General features: G+C 43.6%; 1 protein-coding gene across 1 annotated transcript in view; it reads right to left on the bottom strand.

Annotated features, from left to right (window-relative positions):
* Positions 1–495: 495 nt before the first annotated feature.
* flt4 (fms related receptor tyrosine kinase 4) overlaps positions 496–22,453 on the bottom strand; it is a 39,259-nt gene continuing 17,301 nt past the window's right edge. Inside the window, exons 3-30 of the mRNA XM_076103353.1 lie at positions 21,899–22,173; positions 19,748–19,878; positions 19,477–19,642; positions 18,357–18,496; positions 18,107–18,278; positions 17,002–17,119; positions 16,672–16,856; positions 16,003–16,168; positions 13,797–13,932; positions 13,102–13,210; positions 12,330–12,692; positions 11,685–11,831; positions 10,885–11,016; positions 10,208–10,314; positions 8,618–8,753; positions 8,032–8,136; positions 7,774–7,887; positions 7,108–7,196; positions 6,726–6,885; positions 6,542–6,636; positions 4,845–4,967; positions 4,645–4,756; positions 4,365–4,464; positions 4,017–4,122; positions 3,815–3,939; positions 2,557–2,677; positions 2,330–2,415; positions 496–981 (exon numbers count right to left, since the gene is read on the bottom strand). Coding sequence (XP_075959468.1) covers positions 762–981; positions 2,330–2,415; positions 2,557–2,677; positions 3,815–3,939; positions 4,017–4,122; positions 4,365–4,464; positions 4,645–4,756; positions 4,845–4,967; positions 6,542–6,636; positions 6,726–6,885; positions 7,108–7,196; positions 7,774–7,887; positions 8,032–8,136; positions 8,618–8,753; positions 10,208–10,314; positions 10,885–11,016; positions 11,685–11,831; positions 12,330–12,692; positions 13,102–13,210; positions 13,797–13,932; positions 16,003–16,168; positions 16,672–16,856; positions 17,002–17,119; positions 18,107–18,278; positions 18,357–18,496; positions 19,477–19,642; positions 19,748–19,878; positions 21,899–22,173 — 4,039 coding nt within the window. The 3' untranslated portion in view covers positions 496–761. The remainder of the gene's footprint in view (positions 982–2,329; positions 2,416–2,556; positions 2,678–3,814; positions 3,940–4,016; positions 4,123–4,364; positions 4,465–4,644; positions 4,757–4,844; positions 4,968–6,541; positions 6,637–6,725; positions 6,886–7,107; positions 7,197–7,773; positions 7,888–8,031; positions 8,137–8,617; positions 8,754–10,207; positions 10,315–10,884; positions 11,017–11,684; positions 11,832–12,329; positions 12,693–13,101; positions 13,211–13,796; positions 13,933–16,002; positions 16,169–16,671; positions 16,857–17,001; positions 17,120–18,106; positions 18,279–18,356; positions 18,497–19,476; positions 19,643–19,747; positions 19,879–21,898; positions 22,174–22,453) is intronic.

Genomic DNA, 22,453 nt, shown 5'->3' on the forward strand with positions numbered 1-22,453 from the left:
CAGTTTACCTAAATGTATCCAGGAATCAACAATTATTCATAGAAGCTGAAAATGGAACATTTCGACCTCTGATTTTGAAACATGAACTGAGCTCTAGTAGCTGTAATAGTGTGTGTACAACGAGTAATGGTGTGTGTACAACGAGGACTTTGCACCCAGAAGCTGCTCACTGGCAGCCAGAATCAACACCCTGCAGGTTGACGTTTGTGATGTGAGCATGTAAGAGGGTGTTAAACTGTCACAGCTGTCATGCTTACGTCCAGCTCTGATAAGAGGTGCTTAGCGTGACTCACTCCTTTTTTTTTATTCGCCCTACGTCCTCCGTTTACCTCCGTCACTTTTAATTAATGTTAATGGAGTCGTAATCAAGCTTCACCGCCTCCACTCAATGACAAGATGCATTTCTTTATTTCTCCCCATTTTAGTCGTAGTTTGTACAAATGAAGGAAGAATACTCTATATAAAAGATAAAATTCTAAATGTGTGAAAAGAAAATACTTCAGGTTTGTTTGTGTCATAATGCTGCCACCCAGTGGCTGGTTAGAGGATCTTCAGGCACATATAGCTCAGTCTGTTTGTTGAGGCAGCCGCCCGAGAGGAAGAGATGAGTAGAGGTGAGCTCTGGTCCCAAGGATCTATAACCTGATCTTCATTTATAAAGGACTAGTTACATGTTACTAAAACCTACACGCCTCCCTTGACCTGACCTGTCCCACTATTTCAACCCCCTTATATTCTCTCGAGCTGCATCTTTGGTTAGATTACACGTTGGAGGAGGCCAGGCAGGGAGCGTCAGGCGAGGAGAAGAAGTCGCAGAAGCCTTCCTCGGACAGGTGTCCGTACTCGTTGTTGTAGAAGGTCTGTCCTGAAAGCTGGCTGAAGAAGTTGGGACGGTGCCTGGAGCTGCCGGCGCCACTGCTTCGACCCAGGGAACCATGGGAGGCTGTCAGCGGCTCTGTGCTGCTGCTGCTGCCCATACGACTGGGAATAGAACAAAAAACAACAAAAATGCTGTTTAGAAATAAGCAATCAGGATATAAAGTCTACAGGTACCTGTACTGTAGGTGTGTTGGACATTTTGAGTTCATGAACATGAATTGTTTCTCAACAGGGACGTTAGTTAAAGACCAAAGTTGCTCTGGTCCATCTTTAAGCTCTGAACCTGTAACTGCTAAAAGTGGAAATTGGGGCTCAGAGTATAAGTCTGGTGACTCTGCATTTTCCTTATCGTCAACAAATCTCATGAAAGACCAACTGATCCTACTAACAAATGTTCTCTGTGTCGCCTAATGTGGCTTATTTTCTCTAACATAGAGCTCCATTGTTGTCCAAAAACTATTAAAACACGTCACGGAGCCACACTGATGTCACTGGGTGAACATGTGCACTGTAGTATGGTACCGTAAATACTCACACACTAAAAATAGTCCCCAACAAATACAACATTTTAGTTATGCTTGATAAAACCACGACAGTGCCTGATAGAGGAAGTTATTTAGCCTTTTTTTTTTTTTAATAAACTCAATTATTCTTGACTAATTATTTTTGTCTTCTGTTGGATTCAGTGGGAAAGTGAAAAACGCATTGTTTGTTTGGGTCTTTTCATGGGATTAGTTGACAATAACAAACATTTTGGACATTGTAAGCCCTATTCCATATGAGTAAGAATGAAAGCTATTTATCATACTCTTTTTTTTATTTTTTTTTTACTTAAGGTGTTTAAGACTAACCTGAGGTGGTAATAATGAATGTTTATATCTTTCTGCTTGCTGGTAAGCTGTTATATCCAGACACTTTATATACAGTGTTGCACCACTCGTTCTTGCCGTCCTTGTCGATGTGGTACTAGATCTCGCTGTTTCATTGTTGAACAATGGAGCGGAGGGCTGGTGAAATCCTTGCGTCTGATTGGCCTTTCTTGCTCTGAGTGCACCTGTGATTAATCCTGAAATCACGTCAGAGCGGCTCTTAAAAGGTTTCTCCGACACCTTTGCTGTAAGTAGGAGTGAGTTGCTGGATAAATGTGTCTCATTCTTCCCGTTTAGCAAATCACTTTTTACTGCTTTTTTAGATCATTGTTGAGCCTGCTTCTCAAAACTGTCAAATGACTCAGACTGTTCCTTCCTACTCACCCATGCTTAAATTAGCTCTGCTGATGCTTACGTCAATTGCAACTCTACTGTAGCTTCACTACATATTAGGCTGTGATTCTACAAGCCTGTTTTCTCATATTGACTCTGTACTGTGTCTAAATTCCTGGCTGTATATATCCTCTGCTTCTCTTTCAGCTTCAGGCGGCGGTATCGATCAAAGCCTTCGTGTGGTTAACCTTTTTGAGACGGCGCCGCTGTGCTCGTGTTCAATTCTCTCGAATTCTTCGGAAGCCAGAACCATCCCGCTGTCTGTCTGGTTATCCTGGGAAGAGACACAGTGAGACATCATGTGAATATAAATGCCTTTGGTTGACCCCGCTGCTATGTCTGCAACTATTTTTGGTCATTCATTAAATGTCACCAGTCACATTTTCAACAGTTGATAAGAAGATAATGAGCTTACTTGAGTAGCTTTCTGTGGCTGCATCCCCTGAGGAAACTCATCAAATGTCTTCACTCTGGGCTGACATAATTTAGTGGGTCCCACAAACACACAGCCGGTAAAGGGCACGCAGTTATAATACCTGGTCAAGAGGTGCAGAAAGGATTATAAGATTAAAAGATGATGGAGCCTCTAAATGCCACAAGTCAGATAAGAAACGGTAACAAAAAAAAGAGCAGAATAAGTTGTATTCAATGAAAAAAATAGGTTATATGTAGATAGTTCTGTTATGAATAGGTTGTCAGCTGTGTGACATGATGATACATCTTCAACCAACAAAATGATCTTGTCCGCAAGTTGAATAAGAAATCATTTGATTTCAAATACCCGTCTCTTTTCCGTAGGCTCAATGTCTTGACAGGCCGGCAGCGTTTGTCACGTCAATAACAAGATGTGGGAAAAAAAGCTTTAAATGTTACTTTTTTCTCAGAGTTTTGCCATAGCGGCTTGTAAAAGTTACTTTAAACTTTACAAGGACAATCTCACCACGAGGTACATTTACTAGCTTTACTAATGTAGTAGCTGGATGTTGTGTGAGACTATTTTCTGCTGTTAAATAAACTGCTGTTTCCGAGGTCAAGAATTCACTTTGAATTCCATTAAAGATTCACCGTTTCCGTGCCTCAGGCAGCATGTTTTTGGGGTTTTCCCTCATTCCGTACGTCCATCTCATTCTCCACACAAAAATCTGAATTTCTTCAAATTTGGCACAAAAGTCTACTTGCACTCAAGAAATAACTGATCGGAATTTGGTGGTGAAAGATCCCTGTGACCTTGCAAAACACATTTTTTGGCCATAACTCAATAATTCATACACTACGACAATTTCAAAGGAATGTCTACGAGGATGAAAGGATGAAAAGGATGAAGTGTTGACATTTTGGACAGACGTGGATGTAAACTGCCTACTTGACTGGTTGGCAGAGGCATACAACCTTAAGGCAGTAATTCAAGTTTTCAATGAAGTGAGCAAGTCCAAGTTTAGATTTCATGCGGCTGTTTAAGCCTACGAAAACCTGAAACAATTCTCTATAACATTAAATATTTATGTGCATGCAAGTTCATGACATGACCTTCAGCGTCCAACCAGTGAGAAGAGCTCAGACAAAAACACAACATCTCCGACGTGAGATGACTCGGTGTGTTCAAGTAGAACCACGTTGCTCATAGGAAAAATCTTTTCGCCTTTACGGAATACAGGATGAACATGTATTAGTACCTGGCGGGCAGAGTGTTGCCGACCAGTCTCAGTTCCTCCTCAGACGGAGGGCGTGAGGACGCCTGCGAGAAGCCATCATCCTCTGAGCTTTGTGAGTGGTTCAAAGGTATGTAGTCCTTCCCATCCTGAAGGGTAAACGGAAAAGATTTAAGGATTCAAGACCTGAAAAGTAGAATTAATGTCTCTCCGGCAATGAACTCACAGGTAGGCTGTTGTCCTGCAGCAGGTCTCCCAGGATCTGCATCAGGTTAGGGAAGGTTGGTCTTTCTTTGGGCTCACCGTGCCAGCAGGCCAGCATGATGCCGTATCTACCAGCAGAGAGCAGCACCATCACGGCAAGAACAACACTGAGGTCATCAACTTCCCTGACACACTAATATAGCTGCAAATCTGACCATAGCCTCTCCTACACATACAAGTTAGCCAAAGTTATGATTTTTACGAGTATATTCTCATTTGCCTTTGGGATTGGCTCTAGCGATTAAAAGGACTATAACTCTTATTTGACAGCAAAAGATGAGAGAAAGAATAAATCAAAGTCTCTGCTTACATTTCGGGGGAGGCAGTCTCCGGTGACCTCATCCGCACGCCATCTTTCAATCGTTTGCAAAAGTCTTCGTCAATCTGTACTCCCGGGTACGGAGAAGCACCTGAGGGAGGATTAAAAGGTTGTTTGTTTGAATAAAATTGGTTTAAATAAAACTAATTAAAAAATGACCTAATTGCTTTGGCAAGAACAGAGATCGATACACTTACAGACTGATGTAGGAGATTGTATTGAAACCGTTTGATTTTTATACAAATAAATTATAATAAATTAGTGTCTTTACCCAGTGAGAAGATTTCCCAGAGGAGAACTCCAAAAGACCACACGTCACTCTGGGTGGTGTACACTTTGTCAAAGATGCTCTCTGGAGCCATCCACTTTAGAGGCAGACGAGCCTGAGAGAACATATGGAGTTTAATATTTCATCACAGACGGATAATAAACCTGGAGCTCCAAAGCGTAGCAAGTGTGAGGATGCCGTACATTGCCTTTCCTGACGTAGTCGGGGTCTTTGTATATGTCTCTGGCCAGGCCGAAGTCACAGATCTTCACGATGTTGCTCTCTGACAGGAGAATGTTGCGGGCTGCCAGGTCTCTGTGGATACACTGCCGGTACACACACACACAACCACACATACATCACAAACCTGCGGTGTGCATGTGCGTGTCCCTGAATGTTTGTGCGAGAGTTTGCATGCATTGATTGCACCTTATTTTCTCTGATGAGTGAATTACAGATATGATTTGAAGACAGTAAATAACATTTTCTCAATAATCTGTTGCCTTATAACCTGTGTGTGTGTGTGTGTGTGTGTGTGTGTGTGCGTGCGTGTGTTTGTAACTGGGACTGGACTATGTCTCGGCCAGGCAGAGCTCTGTGGAATCACTGCAGGAGATCCAACGCTGTCAAGTAAACGTGCATTTAGGGTCACGACAGTGAGTGAAAGACAGACATTGTGCTTAGATTCTGGTCAGACTGTTGATATTCATTATAAATTATAGTCTCTTTTGTTGACACCATTTAAATTACATTATTCACCCGATTACCAGAAGCTTCATACGCGATCAGCTCACCAACAAATAGGACCAATCCCGAAAGAAAAACAGATTGGTTTCATTTATCATTTACCGTTTTAACCAGATTTGATTTTGTTTGTAATATAATTGAATTCAAGTTATTTTTTATTACAAAAATTATATATTTTGAATCTTTTTTTGTAATCTCATTTAATCTCATCCAGTCTAACTCCTTTCCTTTCTGTACTGATTACTATTGATTTCACATTTACTGACAGTGACTGTTCACCTGACAACCAATCACTTTCAATTCAGGGACGTGACGCGTCCATGGAGACGGAGGTCAACCCCGTCGCTTCTCTTAGCTCAGGAGCTCTAAGAGGACCCTCGTAACACAACATATAATATACTAATATATACTTTGACATGTTGAATGGGGCAATAATGCATAATCAATGCATAGTACTTTAAAATAGCATGTGAGCTTTTGAATGCAGGACATTTACTTGTAAGAGAGTATTTGTTTTATCTTGCAGTATTACTACTTTTATTAAGGTAAAGGATCTAAATATTTACTTCACCACTGCCTGAATCAGTCCTCAGCTGTGTACCAAAGCCATATCACATGATCACTGTATACAATATAGACATTGTCATGGTATACTGTGAAGGGAGTTCAACATAGCAAAGTGTATGTATTTGAATGCATTTGGGGCAAAGGACATCAAACTGTGACTTTGGTACGTCACTGCCAAATAAACGTCAAAGAGCAAGCAACATGCTTTTCCAAAGGTACGTAGCTCATTTTTTGTTCCCCCGTTAACCATTCACAATCTGTCTTAATGTTCTGCAGCTGTGAGTAGTTTCTTAATGGTGCATTATTGGTTAGCGTGTTCATCAACAGCACATGCAAACCAGTATGGAGTACATTTGATTTCCTTATTCTATGCTCCTGTTGAACACACGGCAGACTGTACATTAGCTTTAATATGCAGCATGAGATCGTGGCATTGCTCTAGTTATCGGTCACGTGGTTCATTAACACAAAGGACAGAAAAGCTGAATGATCCAGGCTACAACGTAATGCCTGAGCCCAACCTCTGCTGACATTTCCCCACAGCTCATTCACTAAATTAAAGCCTTTTGTAATGCTGACAATTAACCTTTCTGGAGGCCAGGAACTCCATCCCACGAGCCACCTGGAAACTGTAGCAGATTAGATCTTCTATCGTCAGAGGAGTTTTCCACAAGTCCTCCACTGGAGAGAGAAGATGAGAGAGAGAGATCGGTCACGGAAAGAAAAAGAGAAATTAAATAATCTGCCTTTGTGAATTAAAGCAGACTCACTTTTCTCCCCTGCGGGATTCTCACTGGGCGTGCTGGATGACTGACTCTGAGGACTGGTGAGCGGGGAGGAGCGTGGAGGCGGCGGGTGGAGAGCTCTTTGGTCCATTTGACCCGCCTCAATCATCCGTCTCACCTGGCTCTGAGTTTTAGGAGAGCGATCCTGAGCGGGGAAACAGTTCAATGCATCACCTCCATAATCGATAATTCAAAAAAAGAAATACAGAATACATGTGTGAGAAGAAAATACTGTTCAATAAAGAAAAGACATATAGAGGAAATATAGGCTCAACCAAAGAAAAGAAGATTCTCTCTGCGGCCACATTATCGCAGCAGAACAAACAAATAGAGAACGGTAGGCAGTGCTTCAGTGTGTTTTGGATACCCTGTACGGGAGGAAGAACTCTCTCTTTGCTCGTAGGAAGTTAGACAGATTCCCATACTTGCAGTATTCCACTATCACCATCAGTGGACCTGTTGATACAGACACTTTAATTGTCAGCTTTTATCATGAGAGTACGGTGTGATAAAAAGGCTACGAATATTTCAACACATTTTACATTTTTTTCTTACTTGATAAAAGTCATTAAAAATCTCTACTTTTTCACACCACCTGGGATTAGCCGAACAGTTAAATTGCTGCTTTTGTTTAGGGTACACAGGGTTAAACAATTCCAGATGTGAGCTCCACAAAAATGTGCTCTACAGGTCAAAATGATGTACTGACACAAAATTAGGGGTGTCGAAGAAAAAGAGAGGCAGCTGTTTGTTTTTATCAGATGGTTTGCTCGAAAAAGAAACATGTTGGTTGAAGCTGCAGAGGGTGGACAAAATAATGTTAACACTCGTAAAAAAAAAAGGGATTTTACTAATTAGGACAAACAACAGAGCTGAACATAGATCCAAAATGAGGTGTTCTGCCTGAATTTCAATTTAATATTCCAAAGGAAACGGTCTTCAAAATCATGACAATTTCATTTTTCATGAGGCGTCACTGTTACATAATTGTTGATATATACAACATTTTCATCGTAATACATGTAAATCTCACCATTTGGTTTGGTGCAGGCTCCTAACAGGTTCACTACATTCAGATGGTTACCAATGTGAATCAGTATCTTTAACTCGGACATCAAGGCCTTGTGCTCACTGGCTGTGGATCCGTCTGAAACACACACACAAAGTGGAACATTATGCATGAAATACATCTTGTTTTTTATTGTTGTATTGTTTATCTACCAGGTTATATATATATATATACCAGGTAACTCTGTGCATCAGTGACTTCATACACAGAGACAAATCTCACCCTTCAGCATCTTGACAGCCACTGTGTCCAAACTGTTGCTCTTGCTGATGCTGTAGATTGTTGCCTCAATTACTTTTCCAAAGGCACCGTGTCCCAAAACCTTTCCTATGTCAGGAGAAACCACAGAATATGTATGTTCACTGATCTATGCCGACTTCGGTTTTGTCTCATTGGAATACAAAAACAGTCGCGGTCGGGAGCATTTGCAAAATGGAAATGCATCTGGCGTCCATATACACAAGGGGGGGGGGGCTTAAAATCTCAATTGCAGCATTTGGAAACATGTTCCCATGAGTTGGGAACTGTTGTGGAACAGATGCGTTTCCTCAGGGCGTTTTCAAAAGCCGCACTGGGAATGAGCGCATATTTAACATTAGCACTTTACTTGGCAGCACTTTGCCCGGCTGGCTGCGATCCAATCTCATGCCATTAAGGATTCTGGAAATGGAAACGTAATTCGGTTTCATCCATCTATTTGCTCTCATCCCCGCCTGCATACTTCCTCGCAAACCCCCCCTCGCTCCCATTCACTCGTTTATCCCAACAGCCATTCGTCCTTTTCTCCCACCCTTCCCCGGCTGCTCACCCAGTCGCAGTTTGTCTCTGGAGACTTCCCACTGCGAGGAGTCGTAGGGCAGGTATTCACACTGCTCATCCAGAGGCACCTCCCCCGGGTCCATAATGATAGACAGATAGCCCGTCTTTATGTCTGCCGGGTTAACCTGAATGAACCGGGGAGACAAAGAGCTCATGACAACAACAATGACTGCAGTGTGCATCGAACATGTAACTCTGGCAGCTGTGATGTTTTCCCTTCAGTCTTCTAAGATACGGGAACATTTCTATCATACTTAGGATGATACGACCGTTTTTCATCACATTAAATGAATCAAAAGTGATAAGCCGGGGCAAAGCTGATTGCTTTTATAGCTACTGAAAAGTCAATTGACAATTGAAAATCATTACAGCAACCGTAACCATTTTACAATTGATGGCTTGCAGGGCCAGCTGCTGGCATAGGCAGTGTAGTGCTGGCATAGGCAGTGTAGGCATAATGATGACTCTGTAAAAACCTGTAGCCATCAGCAGCAAGAATATAAACCTTACATCTCCATTTTTTTACCTTCATTAACTATTTAATTTCACACTTGTTTCAAGTTTATACAGTGAGATTATTCATAAAGCAGTGACTTTTTTTTGAATGCAATGTCTTATTAAATTAAAGTGGCTTTCTCAAAGATATTAATTAACATGAATGTCTGTTATGTAGGTAACATTACGGCGATTGAGCCATATATTCGAATGAGCCTGCATGTGACGTACAAAGGGGAGCCAAATCCGAAATGGCTTGTTGAATCATGTTTTCTGATCCAGGCTCCCCACAAAAAACTAACTGGGTTGTCTGACAGCACAGTTTTTAAGTTGGCAGGCACTCCAGATACCCAAATGTATGTAAAGCACTGAAATAGTGAGTTATTCTATGATATCTCCCCTTTAAATGACCATTTAAATGACCATTTCACACTGCTGCAGTGTGACATTAAAAACATTTAACACAGGTTGACTTTTGTTATGACATAATCACAGGAAATGCAATGTGTTTGTCCGTGAGCTTGAAACGTTCCTCTAAAATGTGTCGACACGACATGACAACTGTGCTGACACACAGACTCATGCTGTCTGTGCAGCATACAATCAGATCACAGTTGCTCACAGAATGATGACGAAAGGCCAAGTATTGCCTGAGTAAATTAGTTAACTGGCACAAGTGAACAAGGGGGAAGAGACAAAAAGATAGAGGTGCTGTAAGAAAGAGGGGAGGAAACGAGTCATCTCTGCATAACAAGCCTTCTCTTAATTACTTGTTAATGACAGCACCACACTGTGAATTTGCTGCAGAGCCGCTGTGTGAGCCGATCTAATAAGTGACCAAGTGAGTAAAAATAAAAAAAAGCAACTTGGGCCTCATTATAGATGTGCATTGACTAATTGGACTTGCTCCCAGCAGATATCAGTAACTCAGCGGGTGAACTGCAGACTCTCTTGAAGATCAAACAGGTTGCGCTCAAACGGCGACAGACATGTTGTGGGTCAGAGGTTAGGTTACGGTCTGTCAGTCTTTCTTACAAACCCCCGTACGGACACAAACACACGGTGAAAAGTGGCGCCCTCTGACCCGCTTTGCGTTGCAGAAGATTAGGATGAGCAATGCCCAGAAGAAAACTGCAATGACCCCCGTCCCGATGAGGATTACGATCTCCACATTGGCCTTGTCACTTGAACCTTGATAGAAAGAAAGAAAGAAAGTCACGCCTGGATGCAAAATGTTTTATCTGAAACCACTTCATCAACTCACAGGTCTTTATTTAGTCTCTCTTTGATTACATCACTCCTTACCAACTGCAGGGGGTGCTATATTACAAACTACTGATCCTTCTTGCAAGCGCCTTACTTTGAAATATTTAGGTTACATCAATGTGTTAAACAGTCATTTAACTTCATCAAGAGACCACTTCCAGCAAACCCATTACATTATTTATAGTATGAAATGTCCCAGCAGTCAACGTCTTTGATTTTGACTGTGGAGAGCTATACACAACAAAAGCACAAAAACTACAGCTGCAGAGAAAAGTGTGAGCGGTGAATGACTAAAATACTGACATGTACATTTTGTGTGTGAAGATGTGAACTCGAGGGCAACTGTGATTTCAGGCCTGAGTGCTCTCGAGAAGAAGGCATGTCAGCGGTGAGTGTGTGTGAGTGGATTCAGGTGTCTTTGGGATCGCATGAAGCAGCCTTTTTTTCTGTATGTGCTTGGGGGTATGTGGGGGTGTGTGTGTGTGGCTGACTCACCGATGACCTGGACGGAGGCTGAGGAGTGGACACAACCGCCCTGGTTGCAGGCGGTGCAGGTGTAAAGACCGGCATCCTCCTCTGTAACCCGCTGGATACTCAGCGTGCGATTTGAGTCCTCCAGCTGGATCCCTGAACAGCGACACACACACACACACACACACACATCGGCTCACTTCATCGCTCCGCTTCCCCTCTCACATCATAAACCCAGCAACTTTTTCAACATTTCTTGAACTCTTGTCACACCTCTGCGCTTCGATCTATAGTGTTCATTTATAATCACATCGCCCTGTGAGGCGAGCCACATGTCCCAGCAGCCCCTTTGAGCGAACCCAGAGCATCGGCTGTCACTCAGACACCATATTGACCCCCCCTTCCCCTTCCCCCCCTTCCCCATCTCCCTCAGATGTTAAGAAGAAATGCACGCTGAGAAAGCTAATGAGCCGTGTCCATCGGCCTGCAGGGTTTCACGCCTGTGTGTGGGTGTGTATATGTGCAGTGAACACATCGGTATTCGCCAGTATTCTTGTCACTGGCTCTGTTTGACAAATTTGTTCTTCAGTGCCAGTGGGTGTGTGGGTGGGCTGGTGGGCGGTTGTGTATCTGTGAGTAAATATTAACAAACCGTATTGTTTCTGCTCTTTTAGCTAATGTGAAGCCGGAACGTGATTCCCCTGAACAGAGCATAGACTGTCATAAGATACGAGTCCTGCTAAATTAAGATCTAGAGGGGCAGACCTTATGTGTAACACTGTTGTGTAAATGCGTGCATCACTCGTGGAGGTGTGTTCAGGCACCTGACATTTGGTGGAGAGGCTGGTTGTCTTTGAACCAGGAGAGGAGGGGTAGAGGTCTGCCCTCTGCGTCGCACTCCATCCGCAGAGACTCGGTCACATTCACCGTCTGGTTGGTGAGGCTGAGCTTGTACCGAGGTGCCTCTGGGGCTTTGGAGAGAGAGAGAGAGAGAGAGAGAGAGAAGGACAGGGAAAATGGAAATTAACATACTCCACCCATGGGAACAGTGCAAACCAAGGAGTGTCAATGTACAACGGGTCTTGTAGCATTGTAAAAAGGGCAAATGTCAAAAAATCCCATTACAATGTACATCGATCCTCCGGGGCGCTGATGCAAGTTTACAGCACACAATGACGCAGGAATTTGTTTGTGCATTTCAGCCCTGCAGCGTCTCAGCTCTGTTTTCTGTCGATGCAGTGCAAACACCGGGTACTCTCTCCATTACGTTTGGATGTTGGTCTCAGGCTGCGTGGGTTTTGTGAGTGTGCGTATTTTGAAGCCCTTCAGCATCTCAGCTTCACTGTGTGTGTTTCGGCCGCCAGAAATTGAGCTTTTCTCTATAATTAGCTGTGGTTGAGAGACTACTCTCTATGCAGGGCGATGTGTGCACGACTGTGTCTGGAGTATTCATCTCTCTTATCTCTCACCTTTCACAGAGATGTATCTGAACAGGCACTGTTTCTCCCCGCTGCGCCTGCTCTGAGCCTCACATACATAATGACCCTCATCCCTCATCAGCTGCACGGAGGGGATGGTGAAGTCCAGGACCCAGCTGTTGGAGGCTTCCTGGAAGGAGAGCTGGCCGTCAAGGGTGTATGCGTAGAGGTGCACGCTCCTGCAGTCAAGCTCCTGGTGCTTGCCCTGCTCATCCTGCAAGGCCTTGGGGTCAATGCGGTACCACTGCAGCTGCTCGTAGGTGTAATTGTCAGCGCTGCAGGACAAGGACACTTTCTCCTGCTCCAGGGGATTATCCAGGGGCTGCACGTCCACACTGAACCCCTCAGGGATGGCTTTAAAGATAAAGAGAAGGGCAGGTGGAGTGGTTAGGTAACCTAACAAGACAGAGCTTATGCACTGGACATGAATGAAACTTATTTCTTATTGGTTGGTTTATCAAAATTGCAACATTTTCTTACTTAAATCCTGTTGCTTTTATCAGGGGGACACATTCAATAATCCATCCATGTAGAAAGAAATGCTGAATTGTTCAATGTAATTTTCCAATGTTGTGAGGATCACAAATTCTATTCACCTCTATTCTATTGAACCTCAGATATCTCAACACCTCGACCCACAATTATCTGCACGGCAACATAACACGAGAGGGGATTTTGGCAGAACAGACCCTTTAATTAGTCATCGTCGTCTTGTGTTCTTTTGTTGGCAAATGCAGGGTGAAATCTGACCCAACATACTTACTGGTTACATAGAAGTAGATCAGCCGCTCATCTTTGCCGACTTTGTTTTCAGCAGTGCACTTGTACATGACAGAAACACTGGCGTTGCCAATCTGAAGCCTGCTCACTATCTGTGGGGTAAGAAAAGGTGCACGAGGCTTTAATTCATCTGGAAGAAACGCGCATACTCTAAAAGCAAGTGCAACCTGCTGTCTTCGTAATTCGCTGTGACCACACACAAGCGAAATCTTGTTGCCGACAGGGCAACAAGAAGCAAACCCACTCAGGTGTGACTGAAAAATTCCAGGAGTTTGCACGTGTGCGTTTTCTGCTTTCCTCTTATGGGTGTGGTTTACAAATGTACTGGCATGTGTATGTGCACAGGCGCCCCTTGCATGCGTGTCTGGGTTTTGCTTATGACCGGTCCTTACAGGAAGTCTGCAGAGGAAGACTGTTCTAAATATTTCTACTGTGGAAATGGTTTGTAATTGACAAATTTTGTTATGGAATTCAGAATATGGGACGCTTACATAAAAACATCACGGTCCACTTATATGAATGTCTTCTTCTCTGGGCTATGTCCTAATCATAGTCATTATTTTACGGAAATTTCATTCATATCAACAATCATGTCATCGTATTGTAATATCGGGATTTGTTTTAAAGATTCATGAATAAGTGGGCTTTGGCAGTCATAATCAAAAAGCTGTGATGAACCTTTTGTCGGCCATCCACCACTTCGACCGACGTGTCAATGGACTCGATTTGATTCATGGCGTTTTCCAAATGAATGTCCTGCCAGTTCTGACAGTCTGCGATCCCGTCACTCCGGCCCCTCCTGTCTCGCCGGACCCTGTATAGAAACACAGACACATTCATGACGTCTCCCCTCATTTGACATGCGTAGCAGAGAGTGGGCAACCTGAGGTTTTACGAGATGTTATCAGATGTGTTTTTGTTGTTTTTACGCACTGGGTTGCATTTTAGATCCGAACATGAGCTTGCAAACCCAAAGCCAAGGTAATAATGCTGTGTCCTGGCAACTAATGGAAAAACTATGGTATCAATTTCTCTTATGAAGATCCATAGTGTGAACATCATGGCAGAACTAATGAAACATGAACTGGAATTTTGTTTTGCATTTTCTCCTAAAGGCAACACTCAAATATTAGCAGATATATAATCAGGGTCAATTCATTTCCTGGAGACTTTCCCAAACCTTAACCATAACCACTAACTAGTCTTCTGTTTGGGGGAAATTTGAGGGTTTGGTGACACAAAAAGGAGTTTAATTCTTCAACTGCACACATATTGAACACATTTTTTTATTTTTTATAGAGACTGATATCTTTTATCCATGTGTGTGGCTGTAGGAATGGCAATGGGGATCAGAAGTATGTGCCGCTCCTTGCTAAGAAATAGTCCAGCACATAACCACATTGTGTGGTTTTACACTTTTGTGAACGGATTAAACAAACAACGTATGATGTGTTCATTAGTGAGCTTCAGAGGTGCTGGAAGGCCAGGCTAGCTGTTTCCCTGTTTCCAGTCTTTATGATGGGCTCAGCTACCGTGTCCTGGCAGTAGCTTCATATTTAGTGTACAGACATGAGAGTGATATTGTTCTACTCTCTTCAAGAAAATGAATGAGTGGATACGTGTATTTCCCAAAATATCAAACTATTCCTTTGTCTAAAAATCAGTCTCTGTAATGTTACTAATACAGACAAAGTGCTCTTCATGTGAGACTGTCCAATCGTCCACTGTGCACTCATCATCTTGTGAGACTCTTCACTCATCCATTATCATTATCTTTTTTTTCTTTTCACCACTTATCCTGCTCAGGGCAGACATATATAGACAGACAACCATTTACGGCAATTTAGAGTCATCAATCAACCGAAGCTGCATGTCTTTGGACTGTGAAGGGAAGCCGGAGAGAACCCACGCTGACACGGGATGAACATGCAAACTCCACACAGAAGGCCCGTCTAGCCCTGGAATCAAGCACCAACATGGCGCCCCTGTCCACCCGTATGGAAGTCATTTCTCAAGCTTTGCAGAGAATGTCACTCAAAACAACTAAGGTGAATTCAGTATGGGACACTTCAGCATGCAGGTGGACTTACATGTGAATCAAATTTACTCTTCTCTTAAATTGGATACCAAATACAGAAAAGGAAATTCAATTATTTCTGCATGCACCAGAAAAGGTCAACATAGCCATGCCTCAGTCGGCGCCCATGAAATGTCACATGAGATTTTACATGAGACAGAAAATTAACTGGACATCTGGAGCCAAAGTTGAGCTCAACCTGCCACTGCTGTGTGTTTCTGATTGTACACTCTGTTGCATGCTCACATGGAAAGGTCAAGAGAACAGCAATAACTTCAAATGTTAAGCCTTGGATGGAGATGGAGAATATTAAAGGGATATTATGCAGTAGCGGCCAGGCGATGCCTGATAATAAGTGTGTAGGTGTGTGTGTCAGTGTTACATGTGCATTTGGATTTGTGTTTTCCGCTGTATGTCAGAAAGTGAGTCTGCAATGTGAGAGCTGAACCATGGCGGCTCCACGTGGGGGAAGAAGCAGATTGGATATTGAACAGACACTTTCTTTTCGTCCTCTCTTTCCTCTGTTTACTTCTATTCCACCTTCCTCTTCATCTCTGCTCCTCTCATCCACCTCCACATTTCTTTCCCCGTCGCCTCTTTCTTCATCATCTCCTCCCTCTCTTCTTCAATCAGAGCCAGTGGATAATTCCCCACTGACCTCTTCCTCTTATTTGGTCTTCTCATAACGTTTCATGCACCGCATCCCACTCCTCCCTTCTTTTCAATCCCGTTCAATCAAACCCTATCTGCTCCCACACTGGTTACACAGAGTCAGTCCCGTGTGTGAGTTTGTGTGGTTTTTCTTACAGTCTGCTCCGGGTGCTGTTGAGGACACACGGGCCCCAGGGCCTCCACTGCCAGCTGACGTTGGGGGCGGGCAAACCATAGGCGGTGCATGTCAGCGTCTGGCTGCTGTCACTGGGGTAAGGACTGGACGGATCTGCCACTTCTTTCTCATGGATCTGTGGGGGAACTGGGTCAGAGGAGAGCCAATCAATCACTCCCTTCAGTCAGACATAATATCTAGGGGCCCAGACCTGCCAGTGTTTCTTAATTGGGCAGAACAAGGAAACACCCTGGACTAGTTGCCAGTCACAGGACTAATGCATATAGAGAGAAAGCCACCCTCATACTCCTCATACACAGCTATGAGAGGAAGATAAAGCATGACTAGTACACCACCAGGCCACTAGAAAACAGAGAAGATACAAACTTAACACATAAATGCACTTAGGGGTGATTCCAGTCTCCACTTCTGCTTCAACCGGTACGATGACATCAGAATGTGGTGCAAACTTTAAGCAGACACAAGTCTTATTACCATATATGTATTTTCTATATACCCTTTGTGAACACAGAGGAACAAGTAAACCTCTCGTGTTTTGTGGCATTTAACTGTTGCACATCCACTGTTTTTTACACTAAACATCTGGCGTGATCTCCACTGAGGGCTACACAGACTGACAGACTAGTTACCGTTGACCACAAGCGTAATGTTGAGCCTCCTCTCCAGCGCGGCGGCACTGTTCCTCAGCACCACCGCGTACAGCCCAGAATCCTCCTGACAGACATCCTTAATCTCCAAAGCATGGTTAAGGTGCATCCTCATCCTTTTTATCCTGAACTCTGGGCGCTGGTTTATCAGCTTTCCATCTTTATACCTGGACACAAAGCACAGCTGCTACATTAAAGGATACGCTCCAGCTGAGGTGCTCTGCCTCTAAACGAATCTGTAAACCTAAGGCCTAGTTATGCATTTGGAAATTACCCATCAAACTTAATGAATACACCAGAGTCTCATCTCACCATTGTGTTTCGGGTGTGGGGAAGGCAGACACATTCACTTGTAATTTGAACGACTTCTGGCCGGCAGTTACCTCCACCACTTGTCCATTTCTGTAGTTGAGGCTAATAAATGGCTTTTCTGTAAAAGAGAAATTCACATATTTACAGTCTGAGTCTCAAAGCCCAAACGATCCACCAAAAATCTTCTGAGCATCAAAGACTCGCCCCCTGTAGGCTTAAGACTTGAAATGTCCAAAGAAACTTCTCAAATCACTCCTCTGCTGTTTATCCATCAGCATCTTCACTTTATTGCTTTGCCAATTAATTGCTAAATACACAAGGAGAGGTTTGAGAAATCTCTGTGGATATTTCAACACATTTTCTTGCTGTGACTCTGGGTCACCATTGGAATCAGAGCCACTAAATATTTGATAGAGTATTCCTTCTAAAGCAAGACTATATCATTTTTTGAGGATATAAATTGTTAATTCTTCTCTTATGTAATTTATAAGTGATAAAACACCCCTGCTCAGTTCAGCACCCTCAGGGAGATTTCCCAGTAGAGCCTTTCTTGGCCTGATATGACAAGTAGCTTATGGTGGCTAATGTAAGCTAAGCTTGGTAGCAAAGTAAAGCTACATTGATATCGCTCTATAATGGAGTTGGCTGCTTACTTTTACACTGTACTACTGTTACACTACATGTTAGCTTTTACTAGCATCCCGTTAATTGAAAGTTACATAGACATGATTTGTTTTTTGCCATGCTAGCAGTTTGTTCAAGACTGAAACTTCTCTATGAATATTATCTATTGGATAAATTACCAATTATTTGGTTCAGACATTCGTGTGCCCCTCAGGAAACATGTTGGTGATACCTTATCTTTTTATTTAACACTATTAGCTAATGTTAGCATGCTAATACGCTTAACTAAGATGGTGAACATGGTAAACATTTCACCTGCTTAAAATCATTATGTTAGCATCTCGTTAACATAGATTTAGTCTTGGTATTATGTACAGATACTCACAATTAATGTGATATTTAGGCTAACAGACAGATTTTTTTTGAACAAGAGGAAGGCCACGCAGTAAACTGCACTGTTCTGAGCCATTTCTCTGCTTACCATAAACTATGACCTGAGTTTGTTGGGTTTGTGTTGTGTCCGTGGTGGTGAGGTTGCAGCTGTACGGGCCAGTGTCTGTGACGTTGACACTGTGGATGGTCAGGACGCTAACAGCCTCTGTGGCGTGAGACAGAGCTTCACGATGGGGCTGAGTGTCCTCCCAACTGTTGGGCTAGTGAGGAGAAATGAAACTCAGGTTTTCATTTACTGGTGCCTTTCGACGTGCGACCAACTGATGCTGATATGTTACCTGTTTGCGAGGGTAAGACCACTGAATGTCCACTCCAGTGTCAAACTCCACCAACGCTGTGCAGTTCAGGGTGAGGGCCTCCCCCACTATCAGCTCGACTGGGTCCTCAGGAAACAGCTTGAAATCGTAAATCTGACTTCCTGTACGGGAAAAGAGAAAAAGGTGGGAGGTAGAAACAGAGGGACAGAGGGAGGGGAGACAGTGAGAGAGGTCATGGTGACACCGTCAGCAGTTTTCCCTTCCTCACAGGACCAGAGGAAATGGCATTCCTTTGGACCAGAGGAGCCATCCTACTATTAAGATGGTTGTCACAAGCTCGCACTATTTTCATGCATGTGTCAAGCCATACATCAGTGAAGGAAATTAAAATGGAATACAGAGAAGCCTCAATTCAAGATAAGACAGAAAAAGCAAGAAAGCTTTGGACACTGGCCCAGTGTCTCTAATATCCTCTCTCTGCGGTCTCTGGAAACGACATGGGGTGTACAAAAAATAACATACGCTGGTGATGTCTGTGCAGCAGACTGTGATTGCCTGATTGTTTAAATGCTCCATTAGCGCTCGGAGTGAAGACTCGCTCTGGGTTTCTCTTCTGACTGATGCTGGCTGTTACTTTTGGCCCGGCAGCGGTGGGTATGGGTTTCCTTTCGCCCTCTAATGTGAGAGGTGAATGATCTCACACAATATAGCAAAGAGCCTCTGGGTCCCTCAGTGTTCAGTTGCAACGAGTGGGAACCTCAACGTGCAATCTCTCCATCTTAGTTTCCTGCAATTTAATTATGCCTTCCTTCTCTTTTCTTTTCTTTTAATTCTGCTGGCATAACGGCGCACGTCCCCGCATTAAAAAAGGGAGTTGTGTTCTTTCGAAGAAAAGACATAATGAAAGAAAATCCTTCAAATTGTCAGCATTAATGCGTAATTGGCACACTTGCTGCCATGCAGAATGTCCTTGTTAATTTCCCTTTCAACAAGAGTAGAGCTTCAAATGTAATTTAAATATTTGTACTGGGTCAGTCATGTTTTTGTAGCTGCTGTAGTTAAGGCCTGTATGATCCTCAATGTTTTTGCTGGAACACAAGAGGAGACTGAACCCTTTAAACCTAGATAAAGTGTGTTTTACCTGTCATGTGGATCAGGTAGCTGGTAGATTGATACTCTTTGCCTCCCAGCGTGGCGACACACGACAATCCGATGATCATCGGCATACTGTCCACGAACTGTCTGGGAATGGACCAGCCTCGCTTGTTGTCCCATGTCATCCCGCTCTTCTCCAGAGGCGTGGGATACTGAGATGGCACACATTAATTGCTCCAGGTCAAATCATAAATGAAAGCATTGACAGGTTCTGTTGGAGGAATAGAGTGTGAGTGAAGTCTGTGATGAGTACAAACCGCGTGGAGAGTGACGTTCAGATCCGGCACTGTAACCAGGCATGGCACTACGACGTGGGTGGAGGAGCGGGTCATTAAAATAGTTCCGAAGTCATTCTCGGGGCTGTAACTGAGGAAGGGCTGTTCGGGGTCTGGGTGGAGATAGAAACAGGGAGCTGTTAAAGGGTAAGCCTGATTCCAGCCACGATAATAGTTACCTATTACAGAGGTAACTTCAGGAGCGGACAGCCACATATCGCAAAGCCTGATAATGACCCCCCCCCCCCCCCCCCCCCAAAAGACACTCATTGTTTGTGGAGTTTATCGTGATTACCATGTAATGCAACAGCTCAGTCTGTCCTCACGCAGTAAATAGCATTAAGAACTGCTATTACATGTCGGAGAGAGAGACAGATAGCCGAGGGGTTTATTCCTCCTATAAACAGTGTTACAACCCCCCCCCCCCCCAAGCTGTCCGTTAGTGGAAGATCTCTCTTCTGTGTTTCTTTAAACCTTGGCATTCCCCTTTTGATTGTCTATGACTCAAAGATACTGTTGCAAGGGGACTCTGGGAGACGTCAAAGCAATTGTGTCACCAATTTACATTGCAGCTGTTATCTTTACAAAAGCTCATATTCCCACAGCACGAGCACACTATTATAAAAATGCTTATCTCTCAGACAATACTGACGACTTTTGAACAGCAGCCAAAGATGTTGTGTGACTACTGCCTGCTTTTGTTCTCATTTCTTTTTTCTCACGATAAGCCTTCTTTTTTTTTCTGCGGCACTCAAAGCTATGACTTCAATCATCTGCAAGGCCAAACAATAGTTCCCATCTAGAGGTTTATATTTCTGCCCCGCGGTGTTCTAAATACACACAGGTAACAGAAATAATACACAACTCCTCGCAGCTTGAGTTCTTCACAATAAATCACTGCAAGTATTAGAGTGCAATCGGTTTCCTAAGAGAAGCTGTTGCGCCCGGGGCAAGAAGAGTTTGCAAAACCATCATGAGCCTGGGTATGAGTGTGAAAAGGTGCGTCTCAGAGGAAGTGATTGTGTATTTTACATGAGCCTGCATATGTGTGTGTGAGTGCAAGTCCATGCACATACAGTACAACCATGAGCGCTAGAGTTATGTGTGCCCTGGTGTTTACATGATAGTGTGCAGCAGAGACGGGGTAAAGGGGCGACGTCTGCCTGTCTAACTCGATCCACATGCGTCGCTTCTCATTCCGCCACATGCTGGGGCTAATTTATGGCTGCGATCTCATCTGCTCCTGATCAGCCTCCTGGTTAGATCTGTGGAAACTGTTTTGGCACCTTGTCAGAGGGGATAAACAGGCGTTTCACTTGAGTGGACTGGTCAGCAGGATTCCCTTACGTGACAATCATGTGTCTCTCCCACTCTCCCTCTCCACTCCTCCTACTTTTCTTTTTGAGCGAGGTGAGGAAAAGTAAAAAATGCAACCCCTAACTGACAAGTCCTAAAGTTGGTCTCAAAATAAAGAAAGTAGGAGTGATGGCTCTGAATACTAAGAGAGAAAACATTGGTAGCAAAACTAATTTTATTGTGCAGGTCCTATCAGGCTTGATGCATGAAAAGTCTGATGAGAAGGTGAAGGAGCTGCTGCTATATGTCAATATGAATAAATGAATAACATGTTCTTTGCCTAATCGGAAAGGGCACTAAGCTGCTAATTCCTATCTCTATCAAACACTTTGCATCTCTAATTTCCGAAACATTAACCGACCCTGCTTCCTGCTACTGAGGCAACAACTTCTATTTCTATATAATGCCGGGGCTGTTTTGATATTGAAGTCACGGTCAAAAAACAGATCTGTTTCAGTGGGACGTCTATGCAGTTTTGTTTTACTTGTGAACCTCCCAAGGAAAAGAGAAACTGAAGACTAAAGGGTCCACACAGCCAAGCCAAAGCGCTGCAGACCTGGTCAGGGAGAGATGCATCATGCTCTCTTTAAACACAGAACAAGTTCAGGCAGCAAAATGACCCACAAACCATTGACTCACTACTATGTGAAATGGATTTCTATATAGAAAAATCAAACTCATGGTTGGAAATGAGGAGTTTGGTAAAAAAAAAACTGCCACAGACTTTTCATTTTCTTGCATCAGCATAGTGTGTGGGTTTGTGGGAGTGTGACTCACCCCTGACGAAGACATAAACGCTGACGGCAGTGGTGCCAACAATGACGGCCTTGACATCCTTGTAATAGCAGCGATAGTAGCCCGTGTCTTTGGCCCGTGTCCCGGTCAGGTCCAGCTGCTTGCAGTACGGCCTCGCAGGCTGCCCCGGACACTCGCTGACCAAGGCGACCCTCTGACCGGGGGCCCTGGTGGTCGACAGCTGGGCCTGGCGGTCGGTTAGCTCCTGTCCCACCAGAGTGTGATCAGGCCAGGCCCAGGCCAGAGTGTGCTGTCCCCTGAGGAGACATTAGGTCAGGACATGGAACAAATTTGACATTAGCATGAGCTTCAGGGTGATAAAACATCATCCATAAGCAACATTTGAAAGAAAAGGATAACGTTTAAAAAATCAGTTTCAATGTACATATGGATACCTGATTATTTTTTTAAGGCCGACTTGAAATGATCATTTTAAGTATCTTAAAAATGAACACTATTTTGGTGTCTGTATTATTGTCATTCTTCCAGTCACAGAATAATTGTAAAAGATGAGAAGTGTTTGTGTGCATGTGAGCG

The sequence above is a fragment of the Anarhichas minor genome, unplaced genomic scaffold (assembly GCF_050575085.1).
Source record: "Anarhichas minor isolate MPS153535 unplaced genomic scaffold, ASM5057508v1 ptg000028l, whole genome shotgun sequence".
Classification (NCBI taxonomy): Eukaryota; Metazoa; Chordata; class Actinopteri; order Perciformes; family Anarhichadidae; genus Anarhichas; species Anarhichas minor.